The sequence below is a fragment of the Watersipora subatra genome, chromosome 3, assembly GCF_963576615.1.
Source record: "Watersipora subatra chromosome 3, tzWatSuba1.1, whole genome shotgun sequence".
NCBI classification, from domain to species: Eukaryota; Metazoa; Bryozoa; class Gymnolaemata; order Cheilostomatida; family Watersiporidae; genus Watersipora; species Watersipora subatra.
The window spans coordinates 64843257-64867521 of NC_088710.1; the positions used below are offsets into that span (position 1 = coordinate 64843257).

Sequence of the window (24265 nt, forward strand, 5' to 3'; positions counted from 1 at the left end):
CAAATATAGACTATGTACAAAAGATACGTTCAAATATAGACTATGTACAAAGGATACGTTCAAATATAGACAATGTAAAAAAGATACAATCAAATATAGACTATGTACAAAGGATACGTTCAAATATAGACTATGTACAAAGGATACAATCAAATATAGACTATGTACAAAGGATACAATCAAATATAGACTATGTACAAAGGATACAATCAAATATAGACTATGTACAAAGGATACAATCAAATATAGACTATGTACAAAAGATACGTTCAAATATAGACTATGTACAAAGGATACGTTCAAATATAGACTATGTAAAAAGGATACAATCAAATATAGACTATGTGCAAAGGATACGTTCAAATATAGACTATGTACAAAGGATACAATCAAATGTAGACTAAAACTCTCTTTATACATATAGGTGTATAAGTTGTAGGTTACAACAGGTTCCCTACAGGTTTGACGAGCACAAGTTCTCAACTCAAATGCTATGCATTATTCAACCACAAAGGGTACAATAGAACAGAATAGAGAGGTGTGACTGACAGAGAGGGCAACCACCAACTTCGACCCCTTGTTTCAGAGTTACTGAGGTCACTGTCTGTTAAGGACTGCTATTAACTAGTGGATATTTATTTCTAGGGTATTTCTTGTTTGATCGCTTCACATTACAAAGGCCCATTTTAAACTGTATTGTCTACGAAAGAGTAATTGTAATATAATACACGGCGAAATGTCATAGAGTGCAATTGTGTAATTATATTTCTTTGTTAGTCGACTTCCACGAAAAATATTTCTAATATTGTTTTTCCATATTAATTTATTGGCAACTATTCTAATTGCCAAGTTAGTAAAAAAGGCTTCAAGCTTGGCTTTGGGCGATTAACACAGCAAGTCTTTTAAAAGATATTTATTTAACAAACCCTGTCAGCTTGTCTGCTGACTCTCTGCATTCTTCCATCTGCAACCTATTAACAAAAATAAGATACTCGTAGTTTCTAATTTGATAAGCTTGCATCGCCGCCTCTGCTACAGAATCAACAGTAAAGGGTCTGTAAGTTACCCAGCCCGCACCGGTGGACATAGCCTCAGTTAACCAGTAAGCTGTTTTGGCTCTATGTGAACTTTTCTTTAATTGAAACCGGGTTATTACGTTGCTGCTAGAAATTATTTAGGCATTGGACCAGCTAGTTCAAAACACACGTGAAAACACTGCTGAAGCACACTCTCCTCCTGATGCCCTCAGCGCATGGATATGAAATTGCTTCTACTGCTTCTCTCAGGTAACAAAATTTAACTGCTGTTAGTTGAGTTTTTTTAATGATATTCTTTTACTAAAATATTTTACCTACTTAATAAATAAAACTTAATAGTGAACATAAAAACAATTTTTGCACAATTTTTAATTTGTACAAATTTTATCCGAAGTTATAAACTAGAGTTCTGGTAACAATGAGGTTGTGGATAAAAAATGTTTTTGTTGTCGTAGATTCCATAATTCGGAGAGGTTCCAACTGATAACTGTAATCACTGTTTTTCAAACTGTAATGTCTGTTAGGATTTAGTTATCATGCTTATAAAATATGATAGAAATGGGTTATCTTAAAGGGAATTAAAGTTCTTATGTGATTCTTCTCTATGAACCAAGTTAGCTTTTATCTGAAAGTATTATAAATAATAATAGCAAAAAATCATAATAATTGTAGTAAGAAAATTAAAAAGAGAGCACAGACATGGTTGCAGCAGAACACTATAATCAGGATATTAATCTACACTAGCATAGCATACAATCTAAATTTACTGATACGCCCTTTCTTGCTTCACATAGTTCTGCTGGCTGGGGCGAATAAGGCTCCAGCTTTGAAAAGACATCTAAGGAAAGGAGAAAAGTCCTTGACTCTGATTGGAGAGATAACGCTAACTACAGAAAAGCAGACCTTGTTTGATATAACACAGGATGGTTCAAGCGTAATGCGAATAAATGTCGAGAGAGATTCAACGAATGCTAATCTAATGAGGGGTAAGTATTACACATTCGCATGTTTCACCGAGTGTGAAAATCATGCGAGCTGTGGAATGGAGTGTCACAACATCAGAGAGACAATTCTATTTTATCTTTTTCATTCGTTAATCTAATCGAACAATCGATACTATAATAAGAGCTGTTTCTATCTGTCCATCTGTACGTCTATCCGTCTGTCCGTCGGTATGTCTGTCCATCTGTCCGTCTGTCTGTCCATCTGTCTGAAGCCATGTTAAGAGCGTTAGAAAAAAATGATTTCCTCGCATGGGATGCAAACCCAGGGTGTCAGATTCTTAAGCAAGCACCTTACTACTACACCACACGGTCACTGTGCTACTGATGGGATAATCATACTGATTACTCATGACGATCTCGCATGGTGCACGGGACTGCCAAGCGTATTAATAAATTATAACAAAATTTTTCGCTTTATATAAAATGCTTGACTTCATTAAAATGAATATTTTGGTCAATTTGAACAACCATAATATCGATCGATCTCCTCCGCACACCTCGTTTTATCAACTACTCGTGCTAACATTGAGAAAGACATTATTTGAAAACAATAATACCTCTGATCACTTATGGATACTTTTGATTAGTCGAGTTAATTATAGTTTCATTGTTTGCAGCAGAGGCTTTGAGAAGAAACCGCTATCACATATCCTGTTATTAATATCTGTGGATGGGTGGGAGGGAACATAGTTATATGTAATATAATGCTGCCAATTTGTTAATTATCTAAACAATATAAAATTAGAGAGTAGGTGTTGGCATCTTCCTTATCATCTGCTCATGCAGTTTGATGAAGTTTAATCAGGGATGCGTGTTGTAACTTCTTGTAACATTTGAAACAAATTAAGGTGGAAATGTATTAGATATTCGACATACGGTTCAAGTTCATGTAGACTAAGTGAGTTTGACATAATAGCACTCTATTGTCTTTGGCAGCAGATGTCGGTTACTCACATAACTAAATACTGAAATGCTGCCATAACAAAAACGATATTCTTTTAAAATTTTATACATAAATAGCATTAAAATATTTTAGAAAACTTTAAACATTACGTAAATAAAATCACCTATTGAACAGTTTTTAATTTACTTGTGCAGCAAAGTTGGCTGTTTGTGACATCAGAAAAAAATTAAATATTGATGAGAAATTTTTCATTTTGCAAATTTTTTAGTTTCTGCCTTTAGGAATTCATTAAAGTCTGTAAAAGCAGTTTCAAAATAAAGTAATAAAATATTATATGCAAGAAGTGGACATAATTTTTTAACCGCCCATTTTATCAAATGCTTTTCTTGCTGATTGGGTTTTATTTTTTTAAAAGCTGTTTTAAAAGGTTACTGATAGTAACTTTCTCAGAAAGTAAATTTTTTCTCATTTTTTTCAATATTAATATGTACAAACCAACATAAGATACAAAAGCTGCCACAAGTTTTCAATGTTATAAATTACTGACTGATATGTTTTTTTGTGAATTAGAGTAAATCCTAAAGTGCCTGTATAATTGTTTAATATTTATTGACCATTATTCCATTTGGGTGTTCAAAATATCTCTGGAAAAATAACGTTAAGATTTATGTTCATTCAACAGATAGAAGAATTCCAACACCTGGTTCAGTTTGGTTAAAACAGACAAAAGATCTCTTTTTTGTAGAATATTTATGACTAAAACTGCTTTCATATAGCAGTCTGTTGTTGTGCAACTGTCTACATTCTATTTAATATTTAACTATTGTAACCACAGATTCGTTTCTATTAAAATTAAATATTGTGTTTTAATATGTAATATTTGCACAGAAAAGAGTTCTATTTCATGAAATAAAAAAATAATGTTTTCTAATTTCTTATTTGATCATATTTGGTGAGATAAACTTATCTATTCATCTAAGAAAAAAATACTCAAACAATTGCAGGTTTTATTTGCATATTTATGCAGTCTATTGCGGGTGTTCATAACAAACAGTGCGTATGTAGCTATTGGTGGGCTTTGCAGTGAGACTGATACGAGATGGCAGAGTTTCTCACTATGGAGACTTCACGGTCGATGAGCAACCTGTATTCATAATAATTCAGATGAACAATGTGGATTCGCAACTCCTAAATGATATGAGGCTATACATTAACTGCAAGCCAGGAGCCCGAAGCTCTGTGAGACCCAGCTTGTCGCACTGGCTCAACCGGCCTGGGGTGCAGGTATCTTCTGTTTTTGTTTAGTTGTGGCATCACAAGCTTCGACGTCACTCCTAGTTTTTTATGTTTTGCAATATTTTTGGCAGCATGAATCACTCCAATGTCAACACAAACATAAACCATATGCAAAACTTTTTATAATTGACCTATTGATTTAATTTGGTTTGACACCTGACCGTTTTTCTCATATTAGCAATATTTTGAGTACTTTGGCTTCAAGCAACAAAATTGTGAGCCCATACTGTGAAATATGTCATCTTTCATTAAAATGAAATTAATCTATTAGCTGAGCTTGTCATGCTATGGAATCTATTCTTTGTTCCGTTGTCAATTTAGTTTCAAATGATGATATCATTGGTTATAAATATTTGTTTAATCTATTTGAAATTGCTTACTCTCACACGTCTGTATTGGACATGGACAAACTAAATAGTAAAATAGCAGTCAACTGCATAAATTAATAAAATATCACAGTTCAAGTGAGCATTTGTCATGACCAAAAATGCTAGAATAAGTTCTTTTGTATTATACATGTATTTTAGATTTAAATCTTTGCCAAAACTGAAAAAAACGTGTTTGGTTGCTCCTTTCATTGACCAAAGGCTTCGCTTGTTGGCGCTCATTTTGATTCAGAAGAAAGGCAGTGCCGATAAATTTGAGGGGGTACCAGGAAAGAACGACCACATGAGAGAACAGAGAGTAATAGAAGTTCCTTAAATTATGGCACGGCTCAACTCGCTGGCTGGCTGTTGGTTTCTGGGTGACTAATTTACTTTTGGTGGAAGCCTAAGACAGCCACCTACCCTTTGAATTCAACCGGCATTAGTAGGGCAACTTTACTGCTAGATAATTGATAAGAGGCATGTGATGATTGAAACCATTTTTAGCGAGGAATTCCATCTGCAAAATTTCGACAAGCATTTTTGCTAGTGATTCTCGATCGACTTCTTTTTTTATCAACCATGTAATAGAGTGACAAAACTAAAACAGGACGATTTAAAAACATCAAGAACAAGAGATTTAAGAAAGATATCATGAGACTAAATTTGATATGAAAGCCATTATCTTTGTAGATTGAGACTCCCTTGACCCAGCCCGACCTTCAAGGAGTCAAACCATCAGACCTGCTCGGAGATCTAGAAGTCTGTGATGCATTCCGAAAGAGATCAATGTTAATAACACGAAGTACGACCACGACAGCCCCTCCCAGCACAGAGCCAACAACCGTCTCTCCTGGAGAGGATGCTCAACGTGGCAGAAGTGGATTCAGAACATTTGATCAAGACCTTGACAACAGAATACCAAGCAATGGTAAACTAGCACCAGATCTCCTTTGTGCTACGATATTTACCTTTAACTGCGCTAAAAATTTTAGAATTCAACTATGTAAGTCGTCAATGAATCTTTAGTTTGTAAATTTGCAAAATTTTTGGTATTTGATCTACAAAACTTAGCTATTGGTAGTTGTGTTTAACTTAAAACATTTTTGTGTCACGTCCAATATCATGTGTTTCAACTTGGCCAAAAAACTTTATTGTAATTACTGCCACTATGGCAGAAAAGTTGATCATTAAAACTAAAAAGCTAGATAACATAAACATTCCCAGTATACAAATAAAGTTGTGTTAGTTTTATGCCAATGTGAAGATATTTGTAGAAAGGTCACATGATGCGCTACGTTGGATATCATTGGTTAATTCTTGATTGTTTCCTTAGAAATGGACTTGATAACGAACCAAATAGACAGGCTGACGAATGCCATCAATAACTTGGAGGAGACGATTCGTACCAACCTAGATGAGACGAAGAGTATCAGGGCTATTCTAGACCAGTGTCCAATTTGTGAACTAGATGAAGGTAAAAATAATACGCAAGATTGAGTGTTATATAGGTTATATAAGAGATATGTTGGGATTGATAAGCATATTTGTTTGTAATACAAAAGAACTCCAAGATTGCTAATAAAATACTGAGCCAACTAAAAAGGGTTTAAGTGGATGCAGTACAGCTGCACTCCTTGCAAACTATGTACAAGCTTCTTTTAAGCATTTCAATTTTTACTAGATGATACATGATTCGTTTTCTTATCTTTTACAAAAAATGTGTTTTGTTGATTGTATATGTCTATTATTTTTGATACAATCCAATTGAAATTGTTGGAATACAAAAACCTTAGTAGTGAATATGCATTCAGGTTCTATTTATTTCTCATTAAACTTTGGTTACATGATTGCCTGTCAGTGTATAAACTAATCTGCATGAGTTGATTGGGTAGTGGGAGAAATTTAGTGTTGGATTCTCTTCCTGTTACCAGCGACGGCCTTTTTTGGGAATTCAATCTTAACCTGTTGTTCGCAGATCAGATCAGAGGCTCTGGACCCTTAAACCATCGCTAATTTTTCAGGTTCTATAAAATGGCTAATCCTCAACCGAGACCAAAACGACTCAAAATATCAAAATACTTCATAGGTTTAGTTGATTGGATTCTTTGATTGCGATTGCTTAAGATTTTCATAAACTTAACCTCTGAGACATGACTGAGTGAAATACCATGACTTGCAGGTGATGAAGGCTTTGATGGACTCAGAGGCTTGGTGAGCAGAAGACGGTTCTTTGGTAAATACAGTACTACAATGGCTCCTACCGAGTCCCAGTGTGTAACATGCGCAGCAGATCCGTGCTATCCTGGAGTCATCTGCACACCAACACCTACAGGCTACACATGTGGCAACTGCCCGGCGGGCATGACAGGTGATGGGGTCGACTGCCAGCCTCTTATCACATGTCTAGATGAACCCTGCTTTCCAACAGTTGAATGCACTGACACAGGTATATCTGCTGCCCTCAATGCACTCAACCAAACATTTACATCCTCAGGATTCTTTATATATATTTTATATTATATATATTTATATATAATACTGTATATTATTATAATTTATTTTATATGTATAATTTTATATATTTACAGATTTTGTCACCTTTGATTTGTTTTCTCTACCGATTTTGTGTTTTATGTAGATACAGGATATGTGTGCGGGCCTTGTCCAAAGGGATTCCAAGGCAATGGCACTCACTGTGTTAGTGATGTCACTTGCATCGATGAACCCTGTTTCATGTGTAAGTTTTGTAGACAAGAGAGATATTGGTCAGTTATTACAGTAATATAATAATAGGATATAATTCAACACTTTTTGTGTTGGGGTGTCATAAACAGATTGAAAAAATTAGTTCGCTCCATTCAGGGAATTAGTGTCAATCAATTTTGAGATATTGTGTAAATGCTTATAATAACAAGCTTTTCACCTCATTCTTATGTCGCAGTTTAATCTACTTAAATCTATGTATTGTTTGACATGAATTATTTGGCAGCTTATTTGAATATCAATCTGCATACTTGTTTCAACCTAACTGACGGAAAAAACTAAGAAAAATTGTAGAAGTAAAATATAGATACTTTGTCATATATAAACGGTTAATGTGATAACACTACTAAATGTTCAGCTCAACCAGTTGCGGGTCTATCATCCCACTACTTTTGTTTTTGCTTGGCATTCTAGACAAAACCATTTCACACACTTTCAAAGGTATTTTTAAAACGTTTTTGTATCCTGAACAACTCAGAATTTTTTTTAATCTGTTTCTTTTAAAATTTTGTTATAAACTTTGCAATAAAATGTGCTTAGTGAGCGCAAAACTGGGGTAGTTTCTGACGTAACAGCAGTGTGATATATTTCAGTGACGGAGGACATACGCTCCTTATGCACAGACACTATATTTGGGCCAGAATGTGGCCCATGCCCACCTGGCTACTCTGGGGATGGTACAAAAAACAACTGCACTGCAACATGTGCACTAGATCCATGCTTCTTTGGAGTTGAGTGTACCGACACACCTACAGGCCCCGTCTGCGGCACTTGTCCGATTGGGTTCCAAGGCAACGGTGAAGAGTGTATCGACATAAATGAGGTGATATTGCTGTACAAGAGTGTAACTACAGCTTGTATTCTACCACCTGATGACACACTCCCCTCTGCCAAGATAAAATATCTGTTATATACAAATGGCTTGTTTTTTTATTTAAAAATTAAATTAATTTATATGGAATTGCCTATATTCTCAAAGCACCACAATCCTAGATATCAAATTCCAGACTAACTACAAATTTTTATTGTTACAACCTATTCCTATAATCCCATGCATACATATTTATCAATTCCCTCTGCCTGGCTCAACGCAGCTTGTACAATGATTTTATTTGTTGTCTTATATTTGTATGTTTTAAACATTTAACTGTTATACAAGAGAAGCTAACTATAATTAATGTCAACTTGGGAGAGTTTCGTGTTCATCATCTATTGGTCATTATTGATGTTACAGTGTGTAATGGCTGACCCATGTGACCCTCTGACGGAATGTATTAACTCTGAAGGCAGCTATATGTGTGGTCTCTGCCCATCAGGTTACCAAGGCAGCTATGACGCATTGCCTGGCCTAGAAAATGCTAGAAATAACAAACAGGTAAGTAACATGTAAAAATATTATTAAATGAGTTGTTGCAATTATTAAAAATGCACATTTAGATAGATAATAGTTTTAGTATTCAAAATTCACAATATGAAAAGTGAGTAATTTGTAGATATTCTTATAAAGTGCCTTTTTCATAGACTAAGGCAGCTTTGTTTTGTCTAACCCATTGTTCTTAGCTTTCTTCTAGCTGTCTGGCAGCGCATTACGCTGAGCAGCAAAGCTAATATAAGCTATATATGTTTGTACACAGGAATGCATAGACATTGACGAATGTCTCATAGACAATGGAGACTGCCCTGAGCACACTGATTGTCTCAATAATCCGGTATGCTCCTAGTTACATACTCACCTTTGACCTACCTAAGTACTAGTTATATACTCACCTTTGACCTATCTAAGTATCATTCAGTGCTTCTTTCTCCTTTAGCAGCTTATCTCAGCTCAGATTTCAAGAAAGGACATTCACTGTAAGGCTGTATTCTGTTGTCAAAAGCTTCTCATTCTGTACACCACTCAACACAGCAGCACATCTATAAGAGTGGAATGTTAAACTTTGCCTTGATATGTTCTGGATCTAAATTATAATAGAGTAGTGTTATTAAACAGGGTTCATTTGAGTGCGGTCCATGCCGCTTTGGCTATATCGGCAATGCGACCGTTGGCTGCAAAAGGCATCCAAGATTTTGTCGGTCTAAAGATGGAGGAAAGATATGCCATGAAAATGGACGATGTGTGCGACGACCTGGTCTGCAATACCCTATCTGTGTGGTAAGTTCTCTAAGATCGCATGTTCCATTGACTCTATTAGATATATGTCATGTAATAGCAGAGAGAGAAGACTACTATTATAGGAGGTCTCATCATCAATTATTGATGATAATTTGGGTCAATCAATACAATATTTCGGGAAAATGGAAAAAGTTTTGGGAAAATGAAGAAGATTTTGGGAAAACAGCATATACTATTTATATGACACTATAAACAGACTGTCATCTAGTTTGTTTATAGCTCAAAAAATTGTTTTTAAAGGCAGCGTCAAGAGTACCAAGCAAGAAAAGGTGAAAATGTTATTTGTACAAACAGCACACAAACGGAACTAACTGCAACACTAGCAATAAACCGGATTCAAGCACTACTCTTGTTCATTTGGCTGTAACAAATATTCCTGTCACTATCTGTTTAGTGTGTTTTGTTTCCCAAGATAAAGATGTTTGGTGATTTAAATGATTTGATGATTCTAATCTACGGCAGTCTCGTGTGGCTGGGGTTAACTGTTCGTTTTTGAGCTTTTAAGAGCTTGTAATCTCATTTCCACATATTTTGCACCTACAACACAGCAGAGTACGACATGGTGAATCTTTTGATACCAAAAACTGTAATGTGAATTTTGTTGCAAGTCAACCTTTAAGGTGGTTGATCAGTGTAATATGATATTTATTAAATGGATACCTACAGTTAGATTATTTTAGTTGTATGCATTACTCTGTTATAGTGCAAAGTTGGATACGCAGGCAATGGCTTTCAGTGTGGAATAGATACGGATGTAGATGGAATTCCAGATGGAGCACTTGCATGTGATGATAAATCTTGTAAACAGGTAAAACTTTATTTTAGAAGTTGTCTGCTCTATTTTTTGGGGAAGTAACTGACAAACATATAATGTTAACAGGGCTGTATGCATTGATTTACAGCCAACTTCGCTCATAAACAAAGGTATGTTTTTGAAGTAAAAGATTTTAACGAAACTTTGATAATTCTTATCAGCTACACCGCTAGAGTCTATTTGATAATGGGAAACCATCAAGTTTGTAGTAGGCTTGATGATTAGCAAGATCTGTTATAGGAAGTTTCTATTACTTTTTCAGCAAAATTAACTTTTATATCCAGAATTAAAAGCATGACTAGTGCTGTTGTTCTTTTCTACAGGACAACTGCAGGCTGACACCTAACTCTGGTCAAGAAGATGCGGATGGAGATGGAATAGGAGATGCTTGTGATATTGATGCCGATGATGATGGCATCATCAACGATCCTGTATGTTGAGATCTTTTGTTGTTTGTCATCTGTAATTGTTATTGCACTCTTTGACATTACTAGATTATCTTTGATGTTGGTTAGGTTTGTTGCGCAGTCAAGTTTACCATAATATGATAATTATAGTAGTACTAGCTGTGCTATTAAAAATCAGTTTATAAACAATGAGAGGTAATAAGAGTTGCTTGCCACTTGCTATTAGTCTGGCACATATCTAATGGAAAACTTGAGTAAGCTTATTAACAAGAGCTACGACTTCCTATGACGTCCGTCATGACTTTGCTTCGTAATCGAAAGCCGTAACCAGTAAACCAATATATAGCGACAAATATCGCCTAGCATATCTATCAGGCTTGTGTGGCTTAGTTGGTGAGACAGTTGAACTGGTTAATGGGAAGTTTCAAGGTCAAATCTTCGGCTTTACAGATTCTTTATTTTACGATTTTAATAACTATAGCTGTGCATATACAACGACGAATACACAAACTTTGAGAAATATATATAGATTATAATAATGATTAATGATAATGATTAATAATAATGATTATTATAATAACCATTTTGTATTATATTATATTATAATAACCATTTTGATAATATTTGTCATGTAAATAAACACTGGAGTAATATCTAATCTCTAAAAAATATTGCTTTAGAAAAGTTTATTCTTAGCACTGGTGAGTTTCTTGATATTTAGGATAACTGCCCTCTGGTGCCCAACCCTGGCCAAGAGAATATAGACAGAGTTGAGACTGAGGATGGAAGGAATATCGATAATGTTGGAGACGCGTGTGACAACTGCCCAACTATTGCAAATCCTGATCAGAAGGACAGTGACAAAGATGGACTAGGTGATGAATGTGATCCGGATGCGGATAATGATGGTAAGATACCAATAGTACTAAAAACTTACTGTTAAAAATTTGGCGAAAAGCACCAGAGTATATCAAACAAGACACATGAATGGTAAACTATAATCGAATGCAAGAGCTAAAATTTAAGAAGGAAGTCTAAACAGGAAGGGTTAGTTTGATATCAGCGAGTCTAAGTGAAAAAGAACTTAGGCTATATAAGATGTGTAAAAGAGCTCAATGAAGTCTTTAGGAATATGGTTGACTATGGTTAAATGTGCATTCATTGCATTCAATCATTCTACAAAATTTTATTACATCTAGCATATGCTCCAAGCTTTTATTTTGAGGTATATATTTTAGATCACGGACTAAGTAGCAACCTTTCAAGCTGCACTTTATAGTAGACAACTAAAGTTGTATAAAACAGCACAGGTCAAGGCATTGGGAATCCAACAGAAAATAACTGAAGTCACTTAGTTTTTGCATTTTTCAGGACAATCAATGGTCTCACACCCATTGCCATAAGGTTAAAAAAGTGCAGCCAAACAATAAATAATTTTGTAGAATGAAGTAAGATAAGAAATAGTGATAATATACAGTTTGTATTCCAAAAGAACAAAAGCGCACAACAATCAGCTCAGCTCAACCTATTTATAAAAAGAACACTAACTACTTTACACTGTGCTTGATGTAATCATTGTAATGTATAGCGCCAATCCTGACCTTGTATAATGGAAAAGCAAGAAGCTATATACAATGATAAAACGCTTTCATATGTACAATATAAAATATTCCACAAATTTCAATAGTAAATTTACTACCTGATGCTGTATTAACATAGATTCAATTTAACGCCAATATTTCACATTAAATATAATGAAACTTTCCCTAGTCACAATACCAGGGGAGACACTATGAGATGTGGTACAAGTTTTTAGAGGTCTGTCTGTTGTAGGCATACTCAATGAAGATGACAACTGTCCCATAACTCCTAACGTAGACCAAGCTGATAAAGACAGAGATGGGGTTGGAGATGTGTGCGATAATTGTCCACTAGATTTCAACACAGACCAGGTGAGATTACTACCGTATAGAGCCAGTTTTTATTGGATAACACAACAGATTTTACAAAATGATTGGTTCTTCAGGAGTTGCTTCCGAAATCATGGCTACCGATTGGCTCATTATGAATCACTTTTCATCCGATTTGTAATATAGAGGAAACAACTCCATGACAACATTATGTTTTGCAGAGTGATGTTGATGTGGACTTGATAGGAGACATCTGTGATACAGGCATAGACAGGTAACGTGTCTGATGTGTAAGGAAAATAAGCTTTAGAATTAGATTTTCTATTTGTTTATTGCTCTAGACACAACAATAAAATAGATCTCCTTGTGGAAGGGCTTGCACACCGGCTCATGCTTCACAACGATGCAGACAACAATATGTTTGAACGATATGTGACGCTGGATTCGTCTCATTGGTACCTGGTTAAAAGCCTTTTGCATCACCTGTCTCTTTGGCTAATACCCTGAGCAAATTCTGTGTTTTATTAAATTCATTAGCAATGATTATCCCACCATTACAGTGATTCTTTTCATGACTAATAAAATAGAAAATGAACTAACGAACATATTTCTAACGCCTTGTTGTCCAATAGACAGCTAGCTTGGATACTACTTAAAAATAGCGATTTTATATAAAACAATGTGAAAAGAGTATCTATATGCATGGTTGACACACACACTCATGTAAACATCGGTGCCGTGAAATATGGGTCTGTGTGAACATCTCTTATATGTAAAAAGGATTTCTTTGGAAATCTGAGTACCTGAACAAAATTAGCCTGTTTATTGGCATTGTTCAGTGATGCTGACGGAGTACAAGACAACTTGGACAACTGCCCGAATGATGCGAATGCTGACCAGCTAGACACAGATGAAGACGGGCTGGGTGATATCTGTGATACAGATGATGACAATGATGGAATACCTGACTTCAGAGACAACTGTCCTCTTGTCTATAATCCTGATCAGCGTGACGACAATGGTAAGCAAGAGTTGAGATCAACTTGGGAAATTTGTTGACTGCTATTAGTTGCTTCTCTTGTCTGCTATCTTTCTATTGGTTGTTTCTCTTGTCTGCTATTTTTCTATTGGTTGCTTATTTGGTCTGCTATCTTTCTATTGGTTGTTGCTCTTGCCTGCTATCGCTCTATTGGTTGCTTCTTTTGTCAGCTATTTCTCTATTGGTTGCTTCTCTTATACTCGGAAACGACATGCGCCTTTTGTCTAGATTTACTGTTCATATAAACAGAAAAATTTATATATGCCAGTACGTCGTCACTCCTGTGTGCCGTGAGAGATCGTCATGTGTAATAGCTATCTGCAAAGTTATTCTGCATCACAGCAGGATGGTTGATGGCGCAGCTGGTAGCATGCCTGGCTGTTGAGCTATATATCTGAGTTCAACTCCCATGCAAGGCATTTTTATCTGAACCTTTGAGCATGGCTTTGATGGATAAACACGGCTCTCATTATTATAAAGATTTATTAGAATTTTTCTATTTATAGGAAAATTGAAATTGATGAAAAAACATTTCTCTCACAACGATTTGTTCAAAGGTGGTTTTTAAGTATATTATATTATAATTACTGAATCATTTTTCAAGTTCCATATTTTAAAATTTGTGAAATTGTTGAATATTTTATACTTCTTTTAGTATTAATATATGGTACATCAAGTAATGTATTAGTAGAGATAATCATATGCTGCGCATTATAACAAGTGATGTGACAGTATTTTCGTATAAGGAAAAACCAGTATTTAACTAATCAGACAGGACAAAGCTAAATTTAGCTGCACACCCCTTATTGGTCAACTTTGGGACTGAAAATGCATAATACAAGACATAAATTCTTACACTCGCATGCAGGTGATGGTGTCGGAGATGTCTGCGAGGATGACTATGATGATGACAACATTATTGACTACAGCGATGTGTGCCCAGAAAATAACAAGATCCACTCGACTGACTTCAGAACATTCTTCACCGTAGTGCTAGACCCTATTGGTGACTCTCAGATTGACCCAGAATGGATCATTCTTAACGATGTAGGTATACCAACATCTCAGGTGGTAAAATTCACTTCTTCATTTTATGTTTCTTCTGCGCCCTCAGTCTATAGGCTACTAAGTTCAAAAGAGACACCAATGATCCTCTACAGTAGTAACTGATTCATCATATTCATGTTATAATTATTTGGGAATATTAGTCATGATTTTTATTATTTATTATAATTATTTGATTACATCAGGCTTCATAATCCTAAAAGCCTTTTAGTAAAAACTAACACAAATTTTTAATTTTAATTCAATTTAAAATATGTAGCCTAGTGTTTAATTTATTGCTGTATATTAAGAGAATTTTAAAAGATAGCAAAAATGTGCAGCTGACATTTGGTAACGAATGTGTAATTTTCTTTTTGATAATAAACCTGCTGCTTTTTATTAAAGATCAATTGTGCTGGCTGTTTTTAAAAACAGCCGGATCTATGTTGTTGGACATTGCGCTCTGTCATCAAGAATCTAAGCTCTTCGAGAGTGTTTATATTCACGCTAAAATTGGTAAAGAAGTGAAAGTATGGTTACTTTAGTTGACTTGGTGGAGCTTACTAAAGAAAATTTTAATTTTTTTATCAAGGGAGCAGAAATCTTGCAAACTATGAACAGCGACCCTGGATTAGCCGTCGGATATCAGAGATTCGCAGGAGTCGACTTTAGTGGTACCTTTTACATAAATTCTGAGATTGACGATGATTACGTAGGCTTTGTCTTCAGCTATCAGGATAATTCGAGGTTCTACACGGTCATGTGGAAGAAGGCTGTTCAGGTAAGTCATTGACAAGTGCTCTTTATTCTACTTTCAAGTACACTGACTATTTGTCTCTGTTTATCTCTCTTCACAATTCTTTTATCAGAGAGGTCTCACAATAGTGCTTCAACTCACTCATATAAAACTACTGGTGTACCAGCTGTAACAGCTACATCTTCAACTTCAAAGCTAAAGTTGGAGGGTTGCCAAAATATGGCAGTCTGGTTGCATTTTGATGGAAGACTTGCATGTTTTAGACTTATTGGCACTCCACACCATTCAGAGCTCGAGCAGAACCTGGAATCCAGTTGAAGGTGGTCAATTCAGAAACAGGCCCAGGAGAAATGATGAGAAATGCTCTGTGGCACACAGGAGACACACCTGGAGAAGTATGTTTACGTTCGCACGGCCAGGTTATCTGACTGCGCAATCAATTTTTACAAGGCTATGACCGCTACATCGAAAAATATGAACCTTAGAAAACTATGACAAAGGAAGAATTATCTCAAAGTATATATTTAAATGCATTAGATCCTCGATGATAAAATGCTATCAACAATATTTTATATCAAGTTTTTCTATCGAATGCTTGATTGTATGGTAAAAACACCGAAACAGAAACTGTGCAACTTTAGGTTTTTTAACTCACATCATTAATTACAACATTATAGGTTAAACTTCTATGGAAAGACCCAAGAAATGTTGGCTGGAGAGAGAAGATACCTTATAGATGGGAGCTAATTCACAGACCAGCTGTTGGCCTCATCAGGTAAAGCTTTGCTGGCAGTCTAGATGCGGAGTCACATAAATTAGAGAAGGCATTTGACATCCACATAAATTAAAAAAGACACTTGACATCTAGTGTGAGCTTGCGCTAACTACAAAATTGTTCAGGCATTTTAATATTCAAAATTAGCATATCCTTCTAAAGGATTTATTACACCAGTATATCACAATACTGAGTGTGTACACAAGCAAACGTTTGATGATGCCATGAGAAAATAAAGATCTGTTGCGCATTTTTTACCATACTTTTAAAGTTTGGTGATTTTTGTGGCCTGTGTAGAAAATTTACTCCGATGATCACTATTTTTCTCTATATTTATACTGTACTCTCACCACTGAAATAGTGACACAGTTAATATTAAAACTTCAACCCTTTTAGGTTTGTGCTTTATGAAGAGGCAGATTTGGTGGCTGACTCGGGTAACATCATAGACTTCACACTCAAGGGAGGACGACTCGGAGTGTTCTGCTTCTCGCAGCAAGGAATTATCTGGTCTGATCTGGTCTACAGATGCAATGGTAATATTCAGTTAGCCATTCTCCTTGTGCAGTATTTTTGCTGCCACATTTTAATAACCATGTCGACAATAGGCAGCTTTACTATATGGTCCAGCTCGACCTAAATACTATTGTTTTACAATTTGCACAACTTCTCTATGTAGGAACTTCAAATTAGGCCACTTGAAGCCAAGGTTTACTATTGATTCAATTTCAGTTTACCAGAATCACTACTATTCAAAATAGCATACCGAGTAATTTGTCTCGCGTAACAGGAACTATAACCATTACTATAAGGTCCAAGTCAGACAAGAAAAACTGAATCAAATGAACGCTTCTGACAAGCTTTTCCTGCAACTGTTAGGAGTAGGTTTTAGCTCCTTGCTCTTGCTTTAACATCGTGGTTTGTTGCGGAGCCAACACTGAACTTAGCCCAGATTCTAACTTTACAACCTCCAGGTAGAAGCTTATAATTAACACTGAAATCGCGATAATTTATCCAAATTAGATTCTCAGGTTTATTGATCTGGTTCAGAATGAAAAATATATAAATAAATTTTATCTCAGATCTGTGATTTATCATGGCAAAACAACTCTCAGTGAAGATTTTTGGGAGTTTTAACGTTTTTATCTGGTGACTGGGATCAACTCTACGAATTCAGGCTGATGGCTGCTAATTGTTTGAGGAGCTAATAACCTCTTATAGGGTATTTATTGAGTTTAGCCTAACAAAACTACGGGATAGAACAAAACAGCATTAAGTGGATTTTCATTTTTCTCTTCGTAAACCATTACATAGTTTGGTGGTGATGGAGTAGAGCAAATGCTTGGTTCAAACAGCTTGCAATTGCGAACTATTCAGACAATTGCCACGCATCCCTTTAACAACAACTGTTTGTTATGGATAGGATATGTTAGTAAATACAGTTTGTAATATGATTGATCGTACAAGCTGTCATCACTTTACCCGAAGTTTTTCTCCTACTCAACTAATTGTATATTTTGTATCAACAGAGGATTTGAACTTTGTCGAATCGCCAGGAGGAAACAACACAGGGTACGACTACGGATACGACTACTACGAGGATGTATATTACTACTATGATGACTACGATGAATATGGCAACTATGATAATTACGACACATCTGAACCTGTCGGCAACCAACAGCCATTTAGATATGGCAACTAGATATTTACACTCAGACATATTTATCATTTTTCTAAGATCTTGAGTTTTAACTATCAAATAATTTTATGACAAATTGTTATATGATACTTACAAAGATAATAAAAGTCATTAACGCTATATACAATGCAGGCTAGTGACTAGCACATATTCTGAGCTTCATATGTTCCTTTTATATATTCTTATGAAAATACGAGATCGAAAGAAAGTACAAGAAATTGTGATTAATTAGCTGTTTTGATCATCACAACCATCTCTTTCATGTTTCAGCGCACCATTTAACTTCATGGGTGAAATGTAAACTTACGGTATACAAAATTGTAGCAAATTTTATCAGAAAGTATCGGGTATTGTTCTATCATTTGCGATTGTTTTTGATATTTGAGGTGATCTGATTACCAGGATGTTTCAAGATTAAAATCGACCAAACTCGATCACCGTTACCAAACTCAGAAGAAACATACGAGTGAAATTACATCACTAGTTGCTATCGTTGATGTTGGCTATTGCATTTAGGTTGCAGCGTTGGACAGTGTTATTCTGTACGTCATTTTCTAACTACACTGCATAGACATCATAATTGCATTTTCGCTTGATCTGAGCATTTTTGCCTCAATCAAGTTTTGCCGATTTTAATCTTGAAACATACTGGCTGTCAGATCACCTCCTACATCAAAAACAATTGCAAATGATAGAAACATGTCAATGATTCTGATAAAATCAACTAAAATTTAGTTTAAGTTCATCTTTAAATTGTTTCATGGTCCACAAGCTTCGATTTACCGTTATTACATTATGGTAATTCATAAATTTATGATGTAACTGGTATCACACTACGGCAATTTTAAGACTTGGCACAAAAATCTAGAATATTCTTAATAAGATATGATTATCCTCTTTATTAAGTCAACTATATTTTCAAGTTGATTTGGAACAAACAAGTAAACAAATATCAAAAGAAAACTTATAATAAAGACTATATGACTAGGAATGTATTGATCACTGTCAATGTGTGTCAGATAAGTAAAGAAGGTGCTTGCTACGATATATCACACTGTCAAGAATACAGCCAAATAATGTAGCAATAATTATAGCTTGTTTCCGTAGCTTGTTTCACCATGTTTGCTTTGAGCCTACAAGAAACCATAGTAATTATTATGAGTCATATTCAACAGGTGCAGTGCAAGTTTTAATACGCAGAATACCTGGCCAAACCAGGGAGGTATGAGAGCTAGGTCTAAATTTAGGAACAAGCATTAAGGGATCAAATAACATGTGATAACTAAACTAGACATTTGATGTCAAGATGAAACTGATGACATTTACAAATGTTACGGTAATTCATATCTAGACAATGTAAAGAAAGTATCTGGCTGAAATTGCAATTTTGTTTTACTTAGACTGCCATATATTACTACTACCACTATATACCCAGTACTGCTATATATTACTACTACCACCACCATATATTCAGTACTACTATATATTACTACTACCACTATATACCCAGTACTACTATTAATATATTACTACTATCACCATATACTCAGTACTACTATAATATATTACTACTACCACCATATATTCAGTACTACTACATCAGGACTATCGATACACAGCTACTATAACTATAGGACACCCACCTGACAAGGACAACTAGAGGGGACATGTGTGTGAAGCAGGATCACAGTTGTCATACTCTCTCAAGTTTGGATTATCCAGATCTCCTTTGTTATTATGCGTCGTACTATCGAGGTTAGAGGAAGGTGGCCCAGTTGTACGAATGCAAGCGCAACGAAACTCACCAGAACTACCGGTGAACAATTTTCTTGGCACCCCTATCCAGGCTCTCTGTATTCCTCCGCTGTAACGTGATACCACAAGTAACTTAAATGACTACTACTAGCTTAGACTTGACAACTTACTAGCCGTAGTTCTACTCAGCCAACGAGAAACAGACTTGGATCTCTACAACCATATCAGATGATCAACTGTTGTGGTATGCGAGGAACCATGTGTCTATAGCTACAAGTAGTGCCAGATATATTATACGTAACTGTTTCACAGCACTGAAAACCCTCATGCAACATGCACGATGAGTCAAACAAAAACTTGATAGATTTTCGCAGCAACTTGCCAATACAGTCCAACTAATGATCAACCTGGACTTGAGTAATTGTAACTATAATAGGAGCCGCGCCCGTACAAAACCACGGCTGAAAATCAGAAAAAAGTTTGCATCATACAGGATTCGAACTTACCACTTTCCAGACTTTCTAATAACAGCACCAATCAACGGCCCACTAAATTTTGAGAATAATTGTACGTATAGTTATTACACCTGATGATCTCTCATGGAACACTAAACTTCCAGGGTACTAGTCTATTTAATCTGCACTCTCATTTATAAACACGAATTCCTTGCAAACTATTTTAATCCTGACTAAAGTGATGGGAGATCAACTATCAATCACATAGAAGCGGTATGTGATATGCTTTGTGCTAATGATCTTGCCTGATTGAATATTCAATAGAAAGATATGAAAAGTTAAACGTTCACTTTCTTAACGGTTACCAAACTAAGGAGTGCACAGTGTGTATAACACTATAGCTACTTCTGCCGTATCTTAGCTGAGTAAAGTACTACAGGACTAAACGAGGCGTATATAACAGTGTGAGCACTGGGCTCATTGTCTAGCCAAGTTGCTTAACAAGGCTTTCTACTGCTTAAACAAACTGACACAAGGTTTACTAACAGGGAGAAACCGCTCATAAACCTACTGCATTATCGCTAGTACATAGCACTAACAATTGGGGACTCAATATGTTTTGTGTAATTTTGACCAAATACCAGGTTTTATCAACATTTTCATGTCACAAAATGGAAAAGACTGGCAATGTTTAGAAAACGGATTAAAAACAGCTGAATATTTATATTACACTCAGTTTTGAGCTGAATATCTAAAAATTGTCCTTATTCATAAAAACAGAGCAAGAATTAAAAGGTTTTTCAAGGTTGACTTTTGAATATAGCTATTTTTTATGAATTTTTTTTAGTTTGTTTAAATGAGGAATTTAGTGCTAGCGTAATCCACAGGATGAGACGTGCAAGCTGATTGGTGCAATTCTATAACCGCAACACAAAACCAATTCTGGACATAAGTGATACAGACTTTTGTTGGCAATTCTACAACCCGTGTTGGCCTTGCTCAGCATGCGCAGGAAATAGATGTCCCAAAGCAGTACATTAATCACCGTACTCTAAAGTCTAAACTATAGACTATAATATATAACAGTGCTGAATAAGTGTTACTAGTGGTAATCTTACTTTTACTGAGTATTTTAAACACTTACATGTAGTTTATTGATAAGCTGATCAGATACTATTAATTATTTTTAAAAAATACGTACAGGTGACAGTAAACTAACATATTGTAATTTAACTATTCTTTATGATTTGGTTAGTCTGCAGCATTGACATTGCTAATTCTTGTCTTTGTTTTATTAAAAACATTGTTTCCTCACACTATAGCCATGACCTTGCCTCTCGAATGTTTGTGTCTCCAAAACTGGTGTTTGATGTACAACTCAAAATCATTGATGAAAAACAAAATAACATGATTAAATTGTTACAAATAAATTAAATTTTAAAATGCTGTGAGTTAATCTTTAAATAATGATTTATCGTGAATAATTGCAACTGTAGTCTTTTTGCTGTTGTGTTAAGTGTAAAATAAATTTTTCAGGTGGGTTGGCTGCCAGATAGTGTTTTTCAAAAAGCAACGATGAGCTGATATAAAGAATAATTTGTTTTCTTTTAAGTTAAGCAGATGAAGATTGGATGAAATTGTTTTAGTTTTGTTACTATAAGCTAGTTTATTTATAATAATTGGTGGAGTCACCAAAATGTTTGATAGATTAAGAATTGTTGTGAGTAATGAGTCCTACACTAATATAATTGAATGCAAATCCTAACATAACACAATACAATATTCAAATACAATGCACACAAATACCAAATGACCCATCTGTATATGACACAAACTACTATCAAAGGTTCAATGACATTACCTCCGGTCTGAGCACCACACACGTGAAGCTTGGTTTTTAAATTCTGAGTTACACGGTGGGTATAACTTTTTGATCTCCTCTTCTGCCTGCTTTTTAGCAGCACCTTCTTTTAGCATTGCTTTATATTTAAGCATTTGTTCAGTTTCTTTTCCATTAGCATCATAAAACCGACCAATCAGTTTGCCTAGAAATAAAGTCATCCATAATATTAATATTGGATAGTTTTATAAAAGATAGATAATAGTTTTATAAGCTAGAAGTATCATCTAAATGTGTTATTTACCCATCATATATGGTTACAAAATATTAAAGAAAAAACTGCTTGTTCACAATAATAAAAAGGGTACCTATATACTTTTTAAGGAATTCTACACAGTTTCGCTTGCCTGTACACAGAATATAAAATGTCTAATGGAGAATAAGTTAACGCTACTGTTTAAAATGTAGCAGAAACTGCTTCGTTTGCAGCTTGATGGCACATACCATATATATATGTATGTATATATATATGTGTCCAAAGATAATAGATAGATATATTTCTGTGCCAACAGATATATATATGTGTTGAAGGTGTCAACAGTGTATTATGCAAACTGGCTTGAGTGAGATTTTGCCTTACACACCGTTGACACCTAGGACACATATTTCTTGTTCAATTATTCGCTCATCTAATATTGGAACAGAGGTGCCTTGCTTTTTGACAGCAAGGTGTGCATATAGTTTAAAAATAGCCAGAATGCCACGTGCAAGAATGTGAGTCAATCGACAGACTTGTTGAAAAAAATTATTGTCCAGCTAAATATTGTGCAGCTGAAAAAATTCAACCAACATTTGGTAAAAATTTGAAGTCTATAGCCTGCTTTCGGAGACCTGGCTGAGAGATAGTCAATTTCCTTGAGGCGAGCGAGGCCCTATTGCCAACAAATTAGGGATACTTAGAGGACGGGGTGCAATATGGTTGATAATTCCTTCTGAATAATAAGATAATTACTGGTTAATTATCAGTCAATATCTGACTGAGAATACAACTTCTTGTTGGGTAAATCATACATCAGATTAAAAAGATTCATCAAAAGTGATCTTTGGATGCAGAGGACAACTAATATATATACACTCGCATCATTAGTTCTACTATGGAGAATTTGTTATACCTATGTGCATTCATCAAGACAACGTTTATCTTTTAATGCCATAGCTCAAGATAATAGATCAGCAAATAATTTTAATGTTAACTTCTTAAAACAAACAGGTATCATTTTTTAGAACATACATCAGCGAAAACACTTTTCTAATTACTTTATATAAAGCAAAGTGACTTAAAACTAAGCACCCTGTCTAACCTATGTATTTATATTCTTTATGGTACATCAACCTCCAATCCTCGAGAGAGCGAATGCCCGAGGGATCAAGACCTGTGATGTCATCAGTCAAACCATTTTCTGTAAAGTCTCCAGTTACAAATGCCTTTGTTCCATCTATACCTTCAAAACACAAATTAATTTCTCGTCTGAGAGCCGTAAGTTTAAACAATAGTTTCGTTATGTAACGAAAGAACTGAAAAAGAAAAGTAGTAATAGTATTAATTTACCTGTAAAAAAATTGTAGTGGCCTTCTTTTTCATAGTACGTAGAGCCTTTCCCTTTTGTGACATCAAATATTTCTCCAACGATAGCAAGGTATTTATGTTTAAAGCCCTGCAATTCGTCTTTGGTTAAAATTGATTTTGAACTTCCTTGATTTCCATTACCAGATGATAATGACGCGATTCCAAAGCTAGCTAACGCTTTTCCAAAACTGCTCCAAGCGTTATGTAATAGCAGTGAAACGGGTGATGGCAAATAATGGTTTATTACTTCTGACACTTCTGTAGAATATTGTAAACTGCACATAACAATGCATGCTACAAACGCTATACTAAGCGTAAAAGAAAGCGTCCCCATGACTTAACATGCACGGGTTGTAAAAGATACTTCTCAGGAACAGTTGGAGCAGCTGTGCACCAGTATAGTCTGTACGGCTATATAAAATTCCGCCCGACCTGAAACGGGTCAAACTATAGACTCAAGAACCTTTTTGTATCTAAACGAGTACTCGAATGTTACGGTTGATGACAGGTTGTCGTTCGACGGGTTGTCTGCCGACCCACGCGTTGCCAGTTTCGTATAGGAACGACACTGACAATACTCCCTATACGACACTGC

The 24265-nt window shown here is 35.2% G+C and overlaps 2 protein-coding genes across 2 annotated transcripts; one reads left to right on the forward strand and one right to left on the reverse strand.

The window, feature by feature from the left end:
* The first annotated feature begins 1213 nt into the window (after positions 1–1213).
* LOC137391964 (cartilage oligomeric matrix protein-like) lies at positions 1214–18109 on the forward strand. The gene is made up of 23 exons (XM_068078542.1): positions 1214–1286; positions 1832–2023; positions 4030–4229; positions 5300–5537; positions 5943–6083; positions 6789–7055; positions 7248–7346; positions 7966–8195; positions 8607–8747; positions 9007–9081; positions 9363–9524; positions 10249–10353; positions 10683–10790; positions 11488–11674; positions 12600–12718; positions 12898–12950; positions 13516–13697; positions 14584–14762; positions 15352–15540; positions 15780–15911; positions 16194–16291; positions 16688–16827; positions 17821–18109. Exons 1-23 carry the CDS (start codon positions 1253–1255, stop codon positions 17994–17996), a joined length of 3447 nt encoding a protein of 1148 aa, XP_067934643.1. The 5' UTR covers positions 1214–1252; the 3' UTR covers positions 17997–18109.
* Positions 18110–18871: 762 nt separating this feature from the next.
* LOC137390167 (neuferricin-like) lies at positions 18872–24150 on the reverse strand. Its single transcript, XM_068076447.1, has 5 exons — positions 23653–24150; positions 23405–23545; positions 22065–22248; positions 19637–19857; positions 18872–19126 (listed from the first exon to the last, which is right to left on the reverse strand). Exons 1-4 carry the CDS (start codon positions 24002–24004, stop codon positions 19650–19652), a joined length of 885 nt encoding a protein of 294 aa, XP_067932548.1. The 5' UTR covers positions 24005–24150; the 3' UTR covers positions 18872–19126; positions 19637–19649.
* Positions 24151–24265: the final 115 nt, after the last annotated feature.